At 39.7% G+C, this 21372-nt stretch overlaps 1 protein-coding gene across 6 annotated transcripts in view; it reads right to left on the bottom strand.

Moving 5' to 3' along the window:
• LOC144799177 (C-type lectin domain family 18 member A-like) overlaps nt 1-21372 on the bottom strand; it is a 901971-nt gene that overhangs the window by 22075 nt on the left and 858524 nt on the right. For all 6 annotated transcript variants that reach the window (XM_078670425.1, XM_078670423.1, XM_078670422.1 and 3 more), the window contains one exon: nt 10447-10538. In XM_078670425.1, coding sequence (XP_078526551.1) covers nt 10447-10538 — 92 coding nt within the window. The remainder of the gene's footprint in view (nt 1-10446; nt 10539-21372) is intronic.

Raw genomic sequence — 21372 nt, 5'->3', positions numbered from 1 at the left:
TACATTCCGCCACTATTTTTTCCTCTGTATCATTTTTGGGAGTGTTATCTATTGCATGGGTCAGACTGATTTGCATATGGCCATGCCTGAACTGGGGTGGCAGAGTGGGCTAAAGATCGGTGATGGATTAAACCGAGATCTGTTGACTGGGTGTGAGTGTTTGGTTGGTTCAGATGCTCCGTCCATCACCACCCCCTTTTGTACCACTGGGTCCAGGAAACAGCATTTACAATGATGCCAGAACAATGACATGCCTTTACAATGATGCCTGAAGAACAAATGCATTTTTACAACAAAAGTCTGTCCAACATTTTTTTTTACCACGAAAATGCCTTTACTAGGGGGGCGTGGTCTGGCCACGCAGGAAGATGGCCGCCTGCTAGGAGAGCTCCGCCGAGGGACGGACCCCTGACGAGCTTCCTTGCCCTACCTGCTCGTGTGGGTCGTCTCTGGGGCGATTGCAGCACTCGTGGGACCATGGGAGTTGCTGCGGTGGTTCTCTTTTTCGGCTGGCGGCTTCCGTTCCCGCGTTAGGAGAGTAACGGTGAGACGGCTGGATTCTACGCCGTACACTGCGGTGTTAGCGCGCTTCTGACGCCGCGTCTCTCCTCAGCGAGGGCGGAGTCCTCGCTACTATAGGGCCGTGCCTCCTTATGTTGTAGGCCGCGCCTCCTCAGACGGTGGGGGCGCGCCTCACCGAGGCCACAGTCTGCTCCCATCAATGCCTTTGCCTACATCTTAAAGTAAGCAGCGCCCTCCTCAGGAATGTGTCGACATAGTTTTTCTCATAACTGCCAGCGATTTTCATTGGAAAAGGCACTTTGAATGAAAGGAAAGGACATTTGCAGGACTAACACATTCGTCCTTCTAATGACGAGCGTTTTTTTCTAGTCCAATGTGTACTAGTGCCCAGGTGAAATAGCACTACCTGCAGGGCTCCAGTTGCATGGTTTATTGTTTTCTAATACTTACTACTTACTACTATATACGGAAGCAGGATATGAATATCCCTTGAAAAAGTTAATCTTCATGGTACAGGCAGATTTACTTGCAGCAGTGCTGTTCCATCTTCCTCTTTGACTCTAACCACTTGGCTTTGGCACTTTTCTTCGCCGCTTTAGGAGACATATATGACATCTGGGTCAGAGTTACTTGGCTCTATCAGTCTTATCACTTCTCTTTAATATGTCATCCTGTTCCTCTACTGTGACACCTTGCCAGTTCCGTTTATAAAGGAAGAGGCAGATGGGGGAAAAAAGGAAAAGGGCTGAATTTTCATTTACAACCACCGCTATATGTTATTAGCTCATGTGACTTGTTTTGCCCGGCATAGCCCTAGATGACTGCCCTGCTACTCTATTGCCTCACATGCTTTTCCTCATCAGGGGGGGGGGGGGGATTTGGCGCGCAAAGCATGCTGCTCTTACTTTGAACCTGTTTCATATTGTACTGCTTGCTATTTTGTGGTAATGTCATAGTGATTCCTCAATTTATTGCATTTTTCTTTTGTTGCATATGATGGTCACTGCTTTATTGCATATACTTCTCTGCATTTCATTATTTGATGTACTCTAGGTCTCATCATTGCTTCACACTCCACTACCTTCTCAATCTGTTTTTGTAGACCACCTCTACTACGGAGCGCTACAATGTCCAATAACAGAAATGGGGGTCGTGGTCCCAAACCGCCATTTTTTACTGAAGTGGTGAAACACAATTCTAATACACTGGTGAAAGGAAATGGCTCTACATCGTCCCCCACATCGTCAACTGCATCACCTCAGAGCGACAAGTCTTTGTCAGATACTACGCAACGTATTCTGCTAGAGCTTTCTGGTGTCAACCGCAGATTGGAGGGGCTGGACATCACAATGACATCTTTGGCTACTGAGACTAAGTCTATTCGTGCTGAGCTTACTATCTTCCATACACGGATCGATGCTATTGACTCTAAGATATCAGATATGGAAACTAGACTGGATACCGTCCATGGCTCAGATCAAGATCTGTTATTTTTGCACAGCAAAATTATTGATTTGGAGGATCGTAGTCGTAGAGACAATATTCGATTTTTTGGTTTTCCGGAAAATGTTGAAAAGCAAGACATGAAGCTTTTTCTTTGTGAGACTCTTCCTATGCTGACTGGTATTTCTTTTACTCCTCCTCTTGAAATACAACGTGCTCATAGACTTGGGCCTCCACGTTCTGATGCTTCTGCTCGACCAAGACCAATTATTGCTTGCTTTCTTCGTCATGAGCACACTCGACAGATCTTGTCAATGGCTCGTTCACGTGGCTCCTTCTTATTTCGAGGCCATCCTATTCATATGGCGGCGGACTTCTCCAAAGAGACAAATGAAAGACGAAAGACGTTCCTCTCTCTACGGCCTCAGTTGCGCAGATTGGACATCAAGTATGGCCTATTCGACCCTGCACGTTTTCGTATAACCAGGAATGGAGACTCTAAGGACTTCTAGGATCCTGCTCTTCTTCAGCAATTTTTGGATACCATCACGACTGATGATATGGACACTCACTCTTCCTCCTGTGTTCAGACTTCTCAGTCCAAGGCGTCGTCTGCAGATCCTACAGCGTCTACTTTGAGATCCTCCAATGACCCTCGGCAACGTGGCAGGGATATTACCCGCTTGCCTCGTTCTCAGGATGATAAGACCTCGGCACTGCACTCAGTATCCTCCCTAACTAACATGCCACAAAGGAACAAGTCTAGGTCATCTCTTAAACAGCCTTCAGATGCGGATAGATTTTTCTGCTTTATTGTATTCTCGCTATTTTATAGATTAGGATACTTCCTATTATTTGATGTTTTCACTGTTAACTTAATTACCTGTGCTCTCTAGTATTATGAACTATGCGCATTGTGGCATTGTTTTATTTTGTGCTATATGTCTTATTGTTATCCTGTGAGTTTTCAACAATTTGGAGTATTTACGCATTTTAGGTCTCGCTCATTCTATATTGCATATGCATTACGTATTACATGCGGGACTCGCTCCCTGTTCATGCCCTTTTCCATGTTGTGGTTATTGTGTTTAGATTCACACTGTTCATCTGCTTCATCAGATACCTTGATTTTGACATAATGTAATTTTATTATATTGTTCTACTCACTTATATCTATGCTGTCTCTATTACTGCTCTCATGTTTCCTTTTAGGTGCTTTTCTTCTTTTGTTTACTAATTCCTTTTCTCTTTCTCTATATGGCATTCTTGACTTGGTTCCGTTTCATACATTATTTCCCATGTTTCATTAATATATCTTATTTGTTTCTTTTACTGTATGTTATGGGGGTTTCTTCATTTATTTCTCTTCCTTTAGTCTTCTTTTCTTTCCTTATCAAGTTATTATTTGTTGTATGATATTTATACCATGCATTTAATCATTCTCTTTATTCATTGGCTATGTTCTATGATGATATTTAACGTTTTCACACGATCTTTGATAATGTTGACCTGCTCTATTGTGTCTCGTATATTCCATATTATCCTTTGCTCTCTAGATCCCCATTCTTCTTTCCTCGGAGGGGGTCCGATTACCCCTTGGCGCTGCTTTCAGTGCGCCCAGACCCGTAGATAACAGTCTAGGTCCCCTTCTCTTTTCCTATCTTATTGTTTTTCTTTTGTTTCTATCTGATTTGTCTTTCTTAGATACTCACTTTGCTTTTCTAAACTACTTCTGTATTTTCGTTTTCCCTTTTTTCTTCCTTTTTTCTCTTTTTCTTCTTTCCCATTTTACTAGTTTTTCTCTTCTTCGACTCACTTTATCTCTTGCTTCCCAGTGCAACATCTTTCTTCTCTAATTCCTGTCCAGTTGCTTCCTTTCCTTTCTATCTACCTCTTGAATTCTCTTACCATGTCCTCTCCTAATTCGCTGTCAGTGATTTCCTGGAATGTTCATGGTCTCACTCATTATATCAAGCGCAAAAAAGTACTAACATACTTACGCTCTAAACATGTTGACGTTGCTTTATTGCAGGAAACGCACTTAGATGATATTGAATCTAGTAAACTCAGCAGAGATTGGGGCGGTACAGTGATTCATAGTAGTGTCTCAAAGCATGATCCCACCAACCCTAACCCTGTTCGCAAGTGCGGGGTAGCCATACTTCTTCGTAAGGCACTTCCCTTCACAATTCTCAAAACGTGGTCTGACCCGGAAGGTTGATATGTGTTTGCCAAGTTGAAGATTGGGAACTCCGTCATCTGCCTTGGTTCTATTTATGCCCCTTTAGGCTCCCAAAAACATTTTTTTCTCCGTCTGAACCGCCTTTTCACAGAAATCAACGCCTCCCAGTTTCTCATTGGAGGAGACTGGAATTTGGCACCGTATCCGGCTCTGGACAGAACAGGTTGTTTTGACACTGTTAATGCTCCAGATAGAGCCTTTCTCCGGGATATTCTTGCTGATATTGGTCTAGTTGATCATTGGAGGCTGAGTCACCCTCAGGACAAAGAATATACGTTTTTCTCCCCTACGCAGGGTACGTTCTCACGTCTTGATTACTTTCTTCTTTCACAACAGGCAGTCCAATTGGTTACACAGTCCCAGATCTTGGAGGCAGCCATCTCCGACCATTTCCCTGTTCTCTTATCTCTTGATTTGGGTCTCTCCAAACAAGGCCGTAAACCATGGCGCTTGAATATAGCTAGGTATAGAGCTCCAGCAGGTAAACTCCTTTTGCAATCACATCTCCAAGATTACCTTAATCTCAATGCTACATCAGTCTCTTCTAAGAGAGTGGTTTGGGCAGCGGCCAAGGCAACAATTAGGGGTCAACTCATGCGGGACGCTGCTTTTCGCAATAAAGAAAATGCAGTTAAACAGACTGCTTTGGAGGACGACATTCGCCAACTTTCTCAATCATATATCTCAAATCCAACCCTTCAGACTCGTAAATTACTGGAGAAAGCGTGAATATCTCTTAATAATCTTTTTACTTCTAAAGCCGAATACGCTTTGCAAAAGATGAAAGGACGTCATTATGAGCAAGGGGAAAAGGCTGGTCGGTTATTAGCTGTGCAATTGAGACAGAGGGAGGCCGCTATGACAGTTCCAGCTATTAAATCAAGTAGTGGTGACGTACTTACCCGACCACAGGAAATCGTTGAGGAATTCGCTTCATTCTACAGATCTCTTTATTCTCCAAGAACTCATATAGACACACTTGCGATGTCCAATTTTTTAGACGCAGTACATCTCCCAAAACTCTCTGATGAGGGTAGAGCCCTACTGGATGGTGTTATTACGAAGGATGAAATTTCTTCAGCAATAGCTGCATTGCCATATCATAAAGCTCCGGGAGATGATTGCTTTCCTCCTGAATTTTTTAAATGGACCGGTCAGAGTATGATCGACACTTTACATGCTGTGTTTGGGGAGGCGGTGGAGGAGTCTTCTCTTGGTCCTCTTTCCAACAAGGCCGTTATAGCTGTCTTACCGAAACCTGGCAAAGATCCTTTGTTATGTAGTAGTTATAGGCCCATATCCCTTTTAAATTCTGATGTTAAGATACTTGCTAGCATTCTTGCATCACGTCTTTGTAAAGTTTTACCTTCTTTAATTCATAATTCACAGGTAGGTTTTGTCCCAGGCAGGTCATCTTGTAACCATTTACGCACTCTATCTCATACTTTATGGTCAGCTAAACATCTCACTGACGATGCGTTACTTCTTTCTCTAGAGGCTGAAAAAGCGTTTGATCGCATTGAGTGGGAATACCTTTTTTCTATCATGCAAAGGTTTGGGTTAGGCGACCAGTTTATAGATAAAGTGCGGCTGCTTTATGATGACCCATCGGCTCAGGTCAATTGCGGCGGTTTCCTATCTACCCAATTTCCAATTAGACGAGGTACTCGTCAAGGTTGTCCACTCTCCCCTCTTCTTTTTCTTCTCGCAATGGAACCTTTAGCTGCTGCGATACGACAATCTACTGCGGTGGTCGGTGTCCCCCTTCCAATTGGTCACTCTAAAATTTATTTATATGCGGATGATATTCTCCTCACACTCACTGATCTTCCCCGCTCTCTTCCTGCTCTCCTCCGCATCATTACTGATTTTTCTTCCTTTTCTGGTTACAAGATCAATTGGGATAAGAGTGAAGCATTACCCATGACCATTGGTACAACAAAAAACGTGATTTCTGATTTCCCTTTCCATTGGCAGTCATCCCGGCTTAAGTATTTAGGAATCTTAATTAATAGAGGGTTGGACACGGACAATCGGACTCCTTTAATCGCGCAAAAGCAAAGGGACTTTGATAAATGGAAGGCTTTGGGTTTATCCTTGTGGGGGCGGGTCCAGGCGGTCAAGATGGTTCCTCGATTTCTTTATGTCTTGGGTATGCTTCCTTTTCACATCCCCTTAACCACTTTGAGATCCATTGACTCCAAAATTAAACTTTTTGTCTGGGGCACGGCTAAACCGCGTCTTGCCTTTGCAAAATTAAAATCTCATCAGTTACAAGGGGGTCTGGGCCTCCCTTCTATCGAACATTACTCACTTGCTCTTCATCTTTCGCAACTTGTCTTTTCTACCTAAATCTAAAGATATATCTCAATGGGTCCCCCTTGAACATCAATTATTGGCTTCTGGTCCTGGTTTATCCCTGCTATATGGTAAAGGGGTCAGTTCTTCTGATCCTAAAAATCCTATCTTATCTGCAATGTACAAATCCTGGCAGAGTAGTCATCGTATACTTAAATCTAAATCGCGTATCCATATCAAAGCTCCTTTATGGATTAATTCTGCCGTTCGTGTTGGGGGTCGCACTTTGTCCTGGCCCATATGGCAGGAAGCTGGTATACAGACTGTAGATCAGTTGTTTCACAATAACACTTTTAAATCGTTTTCTCAACTCTGTGAGGAATTTCATCTGCCATCCACACAATCCTGCAAATACACCCAGCTCCAGCAAGCTCTCACAAAACATTTAGGCCCCCCGCCTGACTTGTTATCTGTATCTCCTCTTTTGTCCTATCTACAGTTATGGGGGAATCTTAAAGGTGTGACTTCTGGCCTTTATAAAACTTTTTTGCATCCTTTTTTTTCACAACCTCTCTCACAAGCTCTCCAGTACAAATGGCAATCTCGCCTCTCGGTTACATATTCCAATACTCAATGGGATCAAATATTGGAAGGGTTACATAAGTACTATTTTTATTTCTCAAAGATATTTCTCTGCTTCATTATTTGCATCTGTACTTTTATCTTCAAATTTCTAATAAAAAATGTCAACACAAAAAAAAAATGCCTTTACTACAAATGTCTTTACAAAGAAAATGTAAGTATTTCACAAGGACATCAAAGCAGCAAGCTTTGAAGTGAATGTAGTTATCGTATATAGGCAGATGAATTAAAAAATGAAGTATAAAAAAATACTATACCAATACATAAATTGTATAATAAAAAAAAATATACATATATATTTTTTTTATTATCATGTGATCAAGACGAAACGCGTCATGCTGCTTCCCATCTCGGAATAAAGGTACTTTATTTGCACCATCCATCGCTGTGGTCTGTACCTGTTTGTGCTCGTGTTCGCCTTTTGGGTCCATGTGCTACAGGACTGTGGAGATATATATATATATATATATATCTATATCCAAACAAAGATGGATATACAAAGAAGTTGGAGAACCACACACGTCGTGGAAAATGCTTTATTTCGCCAGGCAGCGTTGCATCCATTTCAACAGACACAGACTGATTCCGCCAAAGTTTTCCTACCGGTTTCGGACATTCTTTACAATTGAAGTTAGGCGAGTTGGCAGCAGGTCCCACGCAGGGATGATTAAACAGACTACTGGTACCACAATGCACTACGCAGACACGCCTTTCAAGCACAATGTGAACACCGTTATAAGACTCACCTGTGATGCCATATCTCCATAAAAGCCATTTCCTGTGAAAAAGGGCGAGAGAATGTCCAAAACCGGTAGGAAAACTTTGGCGGAATCAGCCTGTGTCTGTTGAAATGGATGCAACGCTGCCTGGCGAAATGAAGCATATTATAGGCAGGGCCACTGGTAGTATGTGGCAGCGGAGGGTCAAATTATGTGACAGGGTTGAGGAAATTATGTCGCAAGAAACGCTAAATTATGCAGCATTATGTGGCACATTTTGTTATAATATTACTTCATTATTTTAGCAATTTCAAACTTGTTAACACTGTCTGGGCATTAGTTGCACCTCTTTAGTACCAGTGTAACACCACCAAAATTTAGCAATAAACTACAGAAAAGTGACCAGTCAACCTTTGCAATTGTTGTAAAGGTATGTTGTCATTCCAGCGGTCGTGGTTCTGTCATATATCCCATTGGTTCTGATAATATGCTTATTTGAATGTCCTTATTGTTTTTTTGGAATATCATCTTAACAACAGCCTTTCCTTCAACATGTGTGGAATATATTTCACATCATTTCCTTAATGAAATAATTCTTCTAGGACAGAAAATTGTCCATGTGGCATACTCTCTTTACTGATCCTCATGCGGTCGCTTGTATAAAGTAACAATGTGTTACGGTCTGCTGATTTAGTAACTGAGTTTGTAATTTTCCTTCTTTTTCAAAGGCTGGCAGATTTAAAAAATGAGGGTCTGATTCACAAAACACCATTTTGTAGCATGTAAAGTAGTACTACAATAGTACTGTTAACTTAATTCGAAGTACATTTTACAAACCCTGGGGTGGCAATCTCTTCCTCATATATATTTTATGTGGAGATCCTCACATATGTACGTTTACTACTTATTAGAAGGGTTCGGGGAAGAGGCTGGAACATGTGGAATATTTACTGCTAAATGGGAGGGTTTTAGGGAGGAGTAAGGAGTGGTCTAGGGAGGGCTAAGGAGGGGTTCAGGGAGAGGCAGACACCCACACACAAAGGTGTAGCACAAACTGCACTTCACTATTTTATGAGAAATATTTTAATGTTTTTTTAATTTAAAAATTAATGTAACTTTTTTAAATACTTTCTTTAATTTAAATTCATTCCACACATATTGTTTATTTTTTTATACATAAATAAATTTAATCATTTTACTTTAGGAGGGATTCCTTTTTATTAAAACTTTACAAAAAAGTAATAATATATATGCATAAATTAAATATTTAATTCAAAGTTAACAGTGCTATCATATTTTGTTTTGCTTTACATTTAAAATACACAAAAGCAATGAATTTAAAATAAAAATATTTTTACTAGTTTTGTTTTACATTTTTAATAAACTTTAACATTTTCCCCTATATTTTACCACTGGGAGGACTCTGCCTCAGTGGCAGAGAACTCATCCTACTGGTAAAAATATACAAGTATTAACTTTAAGCTCAAAAATGTGGCTCCGTTCCCTATGGTGGAAGCATACAATCTACAATTTGGAGTAAATTCACACCCAGAAATGGTTAATAGCCAGTAAATGCAGTACACAGTGCAAGTGTAAATTTACGTGTTCAGATTTATTCACATGTAAACTTACCTTTGTGAATAGGCAGAGGAATCTTTTCATTATCATGTGTATACATACAAGCATTTTACATTCTTGTAGTGACCATTCGTATATGTCATGAAAATGGTTTAATTGCTTTCTCATTTCCAAATAAAGAAAGTATCCTCTGTATAATTCTTCCAATCCATCAAACACACATTGTTTGGATTGGAGTCGCTATATATACACGTTTTCTTCAAAACCAGACATATATAAATGTGCTATTTGGCAGGGGAAGTTTGCCCCCATACTAGTTCCTTTCTTTTTCTTATAGCCAAAGAAATAACTGCCCATCAGTGTCAATTTCACAAATCAGACTATAAATCTGTAGTGACCTGACATGGAATTATCCTACTATCAGAATTCTTTTCACCACTTCCAAGGAAGCCTCCTGAGGGATACTGTTTCTAAAGCAGGGTTGTAACACGAGGATAGGCTGTTATGATCCTTCATTATTAACAATACACTGCAAAATGTGATATTGAGATCTGCTGCCTACCACAGGACCCCATACAAGGTTACCCAGCATTATTGAGTCAATCAGTTGGCATGCATATTGTGCAATTTTTCATTTGCGAAGGTAAAACCATACAATGTGTAGGATGACAATTGTGTGGCTCATACATACTTTACAAATTGCTTCATGAACCCAAAGCTTTTAACCTTTTTCGTGTGTCAATTAACAAACACAGTTCTCCAGATTTCCAAGGGAAGTTCTTCCAAGGTTTGTAGTCCATGAACCAAAGTGTAATTCCCAGACAGATAGACGGTGAGCCTATTCTCAAACAAATTTTAGTTAGAATGAGCTACTGTTATCATTGAGCAATTAAAAATGATGAAGTCATGAGATATAGCCCCTCTTCCTCCATTGAGGAATGACTAAATAGACTGTTTTAAAACAAGTTAATGAGCAGAAAAGATAAGAGGTCCACTACTCACCAAACTGGCAGATGAATCGGTTACGAGTCTTGCAGCGCTGGTCATTCCAGTTGAAGGCTGTAGATGCTTGCATCTCCACACAGTTCCCAAAACTGGAAGAAAGGGCCACAGTTATATTTGGACATTATGGCTCAGTGCAACCCTTCTCACAAAGAGTATATTTTAACAATTCCAGCAGGCTCTTCCTGGTAGATGGAAATAATATTATTTCTACAATGAACTGTCAGATAAAAATTATTCATCCAAAATGACAGGCTTACCCTCATCTAATGTAAATATATTTTTTTATAAGAATATTCGTAAAAATACCACAATAAGGTGGAGCTGCGTGACTGTGCAGCAAAGGGCATTAAGCAGCATATACAATCTCAGCATTACAGATATATAGGGATGTTGCCATCAGGTGATAAAGAAGGTTCTCCTCCATGACAGCACAATGTCCTTTGTCACTGTGTTGCAATGTGTGGGTGCTATTAAGTTCTCTAGTCATGTAAGAATGCAGTCCCTTTAAGTTAGATGGTAGTCAGCCATGGAACCTGTTAGTACCACACTGCAAAACAGCAAGGTTACTGAATAAAAGGATGGTTTCTTGTAAGAGTATACACACAGGATGGACCTTAGTGATGCCAGACAGCTATTTGTTGTTGCTTTAAAAGATATTAGTATGGTGGTAAGGTTCTCTCTGCTCTTGTAATTTATCATTATCATGTTACTGAGCTCCTTAACACAATGTGACACAAAGGGGCTGATGATGACAACAATGGGTAAGTAGAAACTTGAAATGGACATTTACCTTTTAGTTTAATGCTATGAATTATTGGTAGAGGGTTGGGGAATACCTCCCCAAAACTCAAACACGGCTGAGTAAGGCAATGTTCCATTCAACCAGAAACATGCAAAGGTATTACCTCTGCTTAGAAATCCCTCCGTAGATGTCACGGACTTTCTCACATCTTTGCAAGAACCCAATCCTAATTCTGCTCCTGCACAGTCAGGATTCCCATAATCTGCAGCGCTAGTGATCTCTGCTAAACCTCACGATCATAATTTGCAGTGCCTTGCGTTCTACCATTTAGTTGGGCTTTTGAGAAAAGAGTACTAGACAATTGAAATAAGCAACTGTCCTCCCAGTTCATAAATGTAAAAACTGGTTCAGAAATTGCAATCAGGAGCACTGGTCAATAGTTTCAAGGTAAATCCCAATGATTCACAACTGGTGCTCCTGTAAAGTGCTCCGGTACATTCAGGCGAGTCTGTGCTATATAAAAGTCCCCCCTAAAAAAATCTCTCCATAGTTATTGATGAATTGGCCCTCTACCAGATAAAACGCTGTCAATTTGACAGGAAACAAAATAAGCGGCTTACTGAGGAATTGACCACAGTGAGACACAGACTGTGTCAATAAGAACGTCCCTGGCATTTGAACTACTTCCCCAGTGCTTAGAAGGGACAGCTTGTTGTTAACAACTCATACAAGAAGGCGAGAAAAGCTACTATGGCTATATATTTTTCACAGAAAATGGTTTCTGCACCTAATGTTCCCAAACCAGTGTTTAGCATGATTAAAGGTCTTAGAGGGTTGTATGTATTTTTGCACTGAACCAATTTCAGAAGGTTCAGGACATTGGTGCAATCTTTGTGCCGAGATTTTAGATTGACATTTCTTTATGGCTTTATTCAAGTTCAAGTTCAAATCAACTTTATTCGGATTCCAAAAAACCCATAAAAACACAATAAAATAACAAGAATACAACAAATCAAGAGACAATCCTAAAACACATATCTCCTAATCTAAATCCCTATCTACTCCCCCCATGGATCCATCCGATCTGCCATCCCTCCGATCACAGGTCATGAGTGCGGGCACCAAGGTCACCGCTAAGGTACGGCAGGTAGGGGCTCAGTAAGTCGCAGAAGCCGAAAATATTTGGGGCATGAAAGTTTCTGGAATTCCGTGGTAAGCAATGATAGAAAGGGGCACCAGAGATCTGGGAATGAGGCCCCCTCGGTGGGACAAGGAAAGGGAGAAGTTTCATACCCAAGATGTACCAGAGGCTATGTAACCAACCCACATGAGTGAGGACGCATCCCGACCCCAAATGTGAGAGGACATTCTGAAGGGCTGCTTCCAATGCTAAGCCTATCCGTCACCCCCTACGAAACTTGAGAGGAAATGTGAGAGTGTTAGGCAAACCCAAGATAGTGTAAGCAGGGAAGAGAGGAAGTTGTGTGTTAAGATGTGTATCAATGTCATCCAGCACCTGCACCCAATAGGAAGCGATTTTGGTGCAATCCCCCAACAATTATGTCAGGGTACCCCGAGAACCACAGTTGTGCCAGCACAGGGGACGCAGGTGGGGTTGCCCCAGTGCAGGCGGGTGTGTGTGTGGGGGGGGGGGGGCTGATACCAATAAGTAGCAATTTTGCTTGCCGTCTCTTTGCTTGCCTGTAATCCTAGTTCTCATCCAGGGGTATACTCATCAAAGTCATAATCTATGAATAATCCCCGCCCATGTGCGGGATCCAGGGCATATAGAAATTACATATATATATCAATATATATATATATATATATATATTCACTGAAAAAACCATAGGTTATAGACCATATATAGTTAGGAATTAGCATTTACAAAACCTTGAAAATTCACTGAAAAAACCATAGGTTATAGACCATATATAGTTAGGGATTAGCATTTAAAAAACCTTATTTTACTCACACAAAACCATTGAAATTCCATATATAGTTAGTTGTACTAACTATATATCGCGCACCCGCAATCCACTGCTGATCATGTCACATATTACATCATTCATGACATGGTCAGTGACATCACTGATGACATCTCAAATGACATCACTGATGACATCACTGATGACAACATCCAGTGACTGTATGTTTCTGTAAAGTTAAAATATGTCTTACATATTGAAGAATGAGTGGATGTATAAGTGTCTGGATGAAGGATTTAGTAGGTTCATGACTGACTGTATGAGTGTGTGATTAAATGTGTCTCACTGAGTGCATGGGTTAGTGACTAAACTGTTTTAATTTGTGCATCATTGTGTCTGTTGTGCTGTAATCTGCTGCATGTGTTGATCATTAGCTATATGACTAACTATATGGGTTATTGATTGGTTGCCCAAGTATTTGTATGGGAGACTGAGTGTGTGTGTGGGTGGCTGGGAGGTGTATGACTCTGTGCATAGATGTGTGAGCAGTTGATTCACTAGATGTATGGGTTCAAAAGTGCATGTGGAAACACCTGTATGGGCGGTTGACTGTGTGCATGAGTGTATTGGTGAGTGAATGGATATCTCAGTGCTACATGTCAAAGTAAGTACATATGTAAAACACAGTACATGTGAGAGTTGACATATATAAATAACTGTGCATAAGAGCCAGTGAATGTGTGAGTGGCTGTATGGATCATTGTGAACTTGTATCAGGGATTGTATAAGAGAGTAAATATTTGTTAGTATATGTTTGAATAAGTAAGGTGTGTATAACTGTATAGTTGAGGAAATGGAGGTGTGATTGATTCTTTGCATGACTGAGTAGGTGTGTGAGTAACTCCATGGATGAGTGACAGTCTGTGAGTGTCTGTTTACACTGAGTGTATCTAAGGTTATTTTAGAGTCTGAAGAAGTTCATCGTATTATCACATGAATGATGTCATCAGTGATGTCATCAGTAATGTCAAATGAGATGTCATCAGTGATGTCATCAGTCATGTCATTTGAGATGTCATCAGTGATGTCATCAGTGATGTCATTTGAGATGTCATCAGTGATGTCATCAGTGATGTCACTGACCATGTCATGAATGATGTAATATGTGACATGATCAGCAGTGGATTGCGGGTGCGCGATATATAGTTAGTACAACTAACTATATATGGAATTTCAATGGTTTTGTGTGAGTAAAATAAGGTTTTTTAAATGCTAATCCCTAACTATATATGGTCTATAACCTATGGTTTTTTCAGTGAATTTTCAAGGTTTTGTAAATGCTAATTCCTAACTATATATGGTCTATAACCTATGGTTTTTTCAGTGAATTTCAATGGTTTTTTAATAGCAAATATCAAAACCTTTACAATGTATTCTTCTTAAAATCGAAAAATATTTTGTACATGTTTTTAATACAATTTTTTTTAAATTATTTTTATTGTTTCGCTGCCGGTCCGCGAACCGGTTAGCTTCCTGTTAGCTCAATTCGGAGCCGCGACCCGGTCCGCGAACCGGTAAACGTTCCGTTTGCGCAACTGTCGTGTTAGAAAACAACATCGTGACGCGTCGCGTCAGCATGACGTTTCGCGTTGTCGCGTGATACGTCATATGACGTGCCACGTTAGCGTACCCGGAAGCGAACCGGTACGCGAAGCGAGGCGCGAAGCGCAGCTTCCCGGAAGCGAACCGGGACGCGGCGCAAAGCGCGTAACGTAAACACAGCAGATCATGTGACTTGGTAATAACACTTTTCATTGGTTCATTTCACTTTTGGTTTCCTAATGATGTAAGACTAGGTCATGTGATCTAAAATTAACACTTTTCATTGGTTTAGAACTATTGTTTTTCCCAAATGATGAAAACCCCTCCTTCTTTCCTCACTCTGACTTTCATCTTTGTGAGAGAAAGACCCTTTGTTACCAGTGAGCAATGGCTTCATTAGTAGCTTCAGCTGGTGCTTCCCCACCACCTCCACCACATCCAAGGAAGAGAGGACCACCTGCTGGAGTTATAATTCAGCAAGAAGAGGAAGAAGAGGAAGAGGAGGAAGAGCAGGAAGAGAGGCAGTTTTTGCCTGAGGAGCCCAGGAGGTCTCACCTGAAAGAAAACTTTATTTGGCAATTTTTTAAATTTCCCCGAGGCCAGAAAAAAGTCAATGCAAGGTACGTAACTTGCCTTATATGTCAAGATAGACTGTCAAGAGGGACCGAGAAGAAATACAGTTACGGAAACTACACAATGCATCGCCATATGAGTAGGTGGCATCCTAACAATTACAGTGCTGCACAGTCACGTAACGAGCAAGATAATCCCCCTTCTATGGCCAGAAGATCTGTTGTACCGGAAGTGACGGGACCAGAGGGGAGGGAGATGGTCCCGAATATACAAATGAGATTCGGGGAAGTAAAACAAGTCTGCGTACTTTGTAATCAGTTCATTTGCTACAGAGAAAGTAGCATCACGTTAATCAACAGAGCTATCGATAATCATGTTTGTCCGAAACGCCCCAGACAATAAATTCTTTTTTTTTTGTTGCTCCTGTTGAGCCCTTTACAATGAATCGTTTTCGTTTCCCCCCCCAAAAAAAACCAAAAAAAATATAAAACCGTTCAGAAAAATTCAAAAAAAGTAAAAAAATGTTCAGAAAAATAATAAAAAAAATATAAAACAACAAAAACAATAAAAAAAAAAGTTCTTTTCAGAACTACCTCCCCGTTATAAAAAAATTGGTAGAATATTTGGAACTCTGCCAACCTCTATTTCTCTTGGTTCGCTTCCCGGTTCGCTCGCCGGTACGCGAACCGAGAGCGAACCAAAACATTTTTTTTTAAAAAAAGAACAGTAAGTATAAGGGAAGGAAACAGACAGTTATGTTAAAAGAAAGACAGCTATAGGGGAGTAAACTAGAGATACTGTTACCCGCAATCCACTGCTGATGATGTCACATATTACATCATTCATGACATGGTCAGTGACATCATCAGCAGAGGATTGCGGGTAACAGTATCCCTAGTTTACTCCCTATAGCTGTCTTTCTTTTAACATAACTGTCTGTTTCCTTCCCTTATACTTACTGTTCTTTTAAAAAAAAAAATTTTGATCAGTCAGAAACAGTGACAGTAATAGAGACAGAGTGAGTGACCAAGAGTGAAGAAGTATGAGAAGAGAGGGACTAAGAAAAATAGTGGAAGGAGTAGAGTAATTAAGTAATAGAGAAAGGAATGAGAGAAGTAGCAAAGGCAGGAAAGTGATGGTTGAAGAAATGAAGCAGTGGAACTAATGGAAGTTAAATGTGATAGAAATATAACGAAAAGAGTACAAAACATTTACCTTGTAATTGTCGTTAAGTTAGTCATTTGTTATTTTTATACTTTCAATCTGTGAAAGAGAGAACAAACATTTGAAAAATATTAAAACATGTTTTTAATAAATTAGAAAAGACAAGGGAAAAGATTGAAGGACAAACAGTTTTTCAACAACTTTGACACTTACAGAAGCCTCTGCTTCTCCATGCCCCTACACAGTCCTAAAAATATACATTTTAAACTAACAGTATCTTGATGCAGATGAAGTGAGTCCTATCTTGCAACATGGTGCATCTTTTGCATCACTGCTGCATCGGTCTCATGTGGCATTGTTTTTTTACAGCATGACACATCTGCCTAGATGCATCATTTTGTAATTTTGTCGCCTCATAGCAAATCTTTTCAACCGCCACTGCGTCACAAAAGTGACGCACAGTGGCGCAAAAGAGGCATACACCTATCATAAATCTGTCCCTAACATGTTAAATGATTGATTCAGGATGACGATAAGGTGTGGCCTATACAGAGGTTTGTTTAAGGTGAGGCCTACTCAGGGTTGCAGATCAAATTTATACTTGTTGAAGAATACAGAGGAGATAATACATGTGAAGGCCTACTAATGAAGTAAGTCATTTCCACTTCACTCTTGAACAAAGGCCAGACCTCTTCTGTGTCCGTGGACAGACCTAAACCTCATCTGCACAATGTCATTCGTAAACTTAGGAAACACAGGTGATGTAATTGAAAAATGTGGAGTTTATTTTCCTCATTTCACAATCACATCACCTGTGTTGCCTTTGCTTAGGTATCTCATAGTGCAGATGGAGTCTAGCATATCAAACAGTACACAGAAGTTGAGCAGTGTATACAACAATTTTGACACTTACAAAAGCTTCAGTTTCTGCATGCCCCCTACACAGTGCTAATTATATACATTTCAAACTGATGGTATCTTGCTGGAGATGAACTGAAACCTATCTTGCAACATGGTGCATCTTTTACACAAAAGTGACCCACAGCGGAGCAAAAGAGGCGCACGGCCATCATAAATCTGACCCTAACATTTTAAATCATTGTTTCAAGATGCCGATAAGGTGTAACCTATCCACAGATTTGTTTCAGGTAAGTCCTACTCAGAGTTGCAGATGAAATTTAGGTTTGTTGAAGAATACAGAGGAGATAATACATGTGCAGGCCTACCAACCAAGTGTGTCATGTCCACTGCACTCTTGAACAAATGTCAGACCTCCTCTGTCTCCAGGAACAGGCCTAAACCTCATCTACACAATGTGATGTGTAATGTTAGGAAACACAGGTAATATAATTGAAAAACGTGCAATTTTTTTTGCTCATTCCACAATCATATCACCTGTGTTTCCTTTGCTTAGGTATCTCATTGTGGAAATGTAGTCTATCATATGAAAGACTACGTAGAATATGAGCACTGTATGCAACAACTTTGACACTTACAGAAGCCTCACCTTCTCCATGCCTCCTACACAGTTCTACATGTACATCATAAATGCAAACAGTACAGAATTAATTATACATGTTAAATGGTTTATTTTTGCTGTTCTCAGAATGTATCAAATTTCACTAAAAACAGTGACTTGAAGGTATTCATCATATAACAGCGGGGGAAAAAAAACACAATCAAAATGATTGTGTTTAAAAAACCCATACAACATAACAAATCAGAATTCAGAACTCCTTAAAGTTAACTTACTTTCCATGACGTCGAAGGATGTCCTATGAACAGCTTACACTCTGTTGTGCTGTTATTACTTTCAGCCCGCCACTTTCTGAAAGAAAACCTCCATCGTTTTGAAAAATATGTTACATACAATAAATGACTTCTCGCTCTCTACCACACGTTTCCACAAGGCCAAATCATGTCAGAGCCATTTATAACTCTTGGAATTCTTGTAAGCCAATCCCGTCATGTTGTATTTCCGCAACTTTCAGAATTAAAATGTCGAAGATCATTTTCACAATCCTGGATTACTAATATCTTACCCTTCTTGCTCACTCATGTTCTACATTTCCTATGACACTGATACTGCTTACTATGAAGCAGACTTACACTACCTGTATGACTACTACAATTATTTAATTCTCTACATCACTTTTAATCACAAAGCAATATAAAACAGTAGACAGCATTGCAGACTTACATTCCCTCTACTCCATGTTTTGATTGGCTGCTTGAATTAGCTTATAAAAAGAAATAGTTTTTCTGAACTCATTCAAAGTGCACTTATTTTTCCATGACGTCCAGTGTTATGGTAAGAAGTTATGTCTCTGTACTACACTTATCCTCAAGGCCAAATCGTGTAGGAGCCATTAGAACTTCTTGAAATTCCTCAGAGCACATCCCGAGATTCTTTCCCTAAAATTTTGGTTTTAAAAACACCAGGTAAGAATTTTTAGGGTCATACGGCAATTTTTTTTTGAAAATTAAAACAGAATCGTTTCAGAATGACCAGCCATTTCTAGACTTTAAATAAGCTGTGTAATGTCCTGATGTTATTGAAGGACCGTCATGATATATAATTGCTACAGTTACAAAAGTCCTTCCTGATATTGACAACTGTGAAGCCACAAAATTTTTAATTAAAGTTGTCAATTTTGTTCCATCAGACCTACATCGTTGGAACATTAAAATGACATACTGGCCATATATTCGTATAAATAAGGTTGACATCATTTCAGATTTACATTGGCTACATTCCATGTTGTGATCAGCTGCTTTTACTAGCTTATTAAAGGAGACTGATTTACTGTCTGGCAAAGTTAAATATATAAATCTTTCTGAGTCTACACTAGTAGTACTTGATACCCTACAGTTCTCGCAGTCATGCTGCCATTGATAAGAAAGCCCAAACAGGTGATCTACATCTACACCTTCAGCATGCAATACATCAAGCATATACATTAAAAACTCCTGACAATCTTGCTGAATATTTTGAGAGAATTGTGTTTGGCCTGAACATCTGTCTAACAGATTTCGAATTTCAGACACACTTTCTATTTTTGTTCTATCAGTGCTACATTTCTCTAACACAGAATTTAACAAACTGCATAATCTTTGATCAGTATTGACCACAATCTCTTCTTTTACATTTTCTAGAGAAAACAAAACATTAACCACTACATTAGCATAGCAGTTGACACCAGAACTGTTTTCAAATTGAAAACCAACAACATCTTCAACAGAATCCTTTTTGTTTCTGCTTATAATTTCAGGTTCATCGACTTTTCGTCTTTTTGCTACAACCTCCCCAGTATTGGTCACATTTCTTCGTTTCCGGCCTACCACACGTTTCTCAAACAAAGGATATTGAGGCAAATGTGGCGCATACTCTCTTCTCAACCTATTGTATTCCTTAACACAATCTAGATCCGCACAAATGTTTGTGAAATCACACTCAATCAAGTACAATCCCGATAAAGTTCTAACTCTTGACAATGCCACATATGCCATACCCTCCTTGAACACAGAACTGCCAATATTCACCAATGCACTGTCTACACTTAAACCTTGCGATTTATGGATTGTCACCGCATATGCCAAGCAAACAGGAAACTGCTTACGGCGAACATATAAGTCTTTTACAAACAAAAATCTAGCAGAACAACGACCAATTAGCTGTACTTCCTCAATGCCATCAAATTTAATTTTTAAAAATTCAATTCCATCTCTATTTCTGTATTTCACAAAATCAACAACATTACCCATTGATCCATTTACCAGACCTCTTTCAACATGTAAATTCCTTCTTAAAATTATACGGCAGTTCAAGCACACATTCAGAGTCTTTTCAAAACCTGCAGTTTTAGATATAGTCTTCTCTAATGAATACAATTTTGTTTTCAAATTCTCAGACAAAATAATTGTTGATCCCATATGCTCTACTCTGTCAATAGCTTCCAGTTTCACAATCTCTTGCTTTTCTAAATTCAACATTTTGTTGTTGAAGATGGCACATTCTGCAAGAGTTGGCATAATACATATTCCAGATTTCTTCTCAGTAATTTTCTGAAAAATATTCTCAGGCACAACATCTTGTTCTGGATATAAATTTGACAGTAATCGTGCATGTAAAGCTTCTTTCCCATGCTCGGTCACTTTTCCAATTCTAACATCTTGTAGAATATTCTTGTAAACTTCATCCTTCGCCTGACGCATATTTTCATGCAGTTCAGCATAATTGAAGTTTAACCATATATTGACGTTGCCAATGCTCCCTAGGCACTTCCTGCTATCTTCATGCGTGAGCATTTTGAACACAGGTTGCCCTTTCACTGGTGTCAGCTGCAGAAGATCTCCGAAAACAATGATGTGTTTGCCACCAAATAACACATCATACTCTGTTTTGAGAACTTCTTGCATTCTCAAATGCACAAAGGCAAGCATGACATTGGAAACCATGCTTACTTCGTCAATGATAAGAAGTTTAATTTTCCTCAAGATTCTTGAAACTTCACAACAAGCATCTCCAGATAGCTTGTGATATTGTAATTTGTAGTCATGCTCCACTGGCAGCATCAGTAAACGATGTAAAGTAATCCCTTTAATGTTATGTGCTGCCAGTCCAGTTGGAGCGGTGACAACACAAGACAGCGATGACTCAGTCCTTTCCTGCAAATAACATGAAATTGCTTTAATAAGGAAACTTTTTCCAGTTCCCGCTTCTCCACTCACGTAGAGTCGGACAGGCTTCAACGACGTACATGAGCACTCTTTCTTCTCATGACTTAATCCATGATCAATTTGCATGGTAACTTCGTCATATATTTTCCTCTGCTCAACGTTGAGTTGTCTTTCCAACGCTTCTAAGTTAACCGCATCCTCCTGAGCATGTGCCATGGCTCTTTCCACTTCATT

Source organism: Lissotriton helveticus, chromosome 12 (genome assembly GCF_964261635.1).
Source record: "Lissotriton helveticus chromosome 12, aLisHel1.1, whole genome shotgun sequence".
Lineage (NCBI taxonomy): Eukaryota > Metazoa > Chordata > Amphibia > Caudata > Salamandridae > Lissotriton > Lissotriton helveticus.
This window is presented reverse-complemented; position numbering and strand designations above follow the sequence as displayed.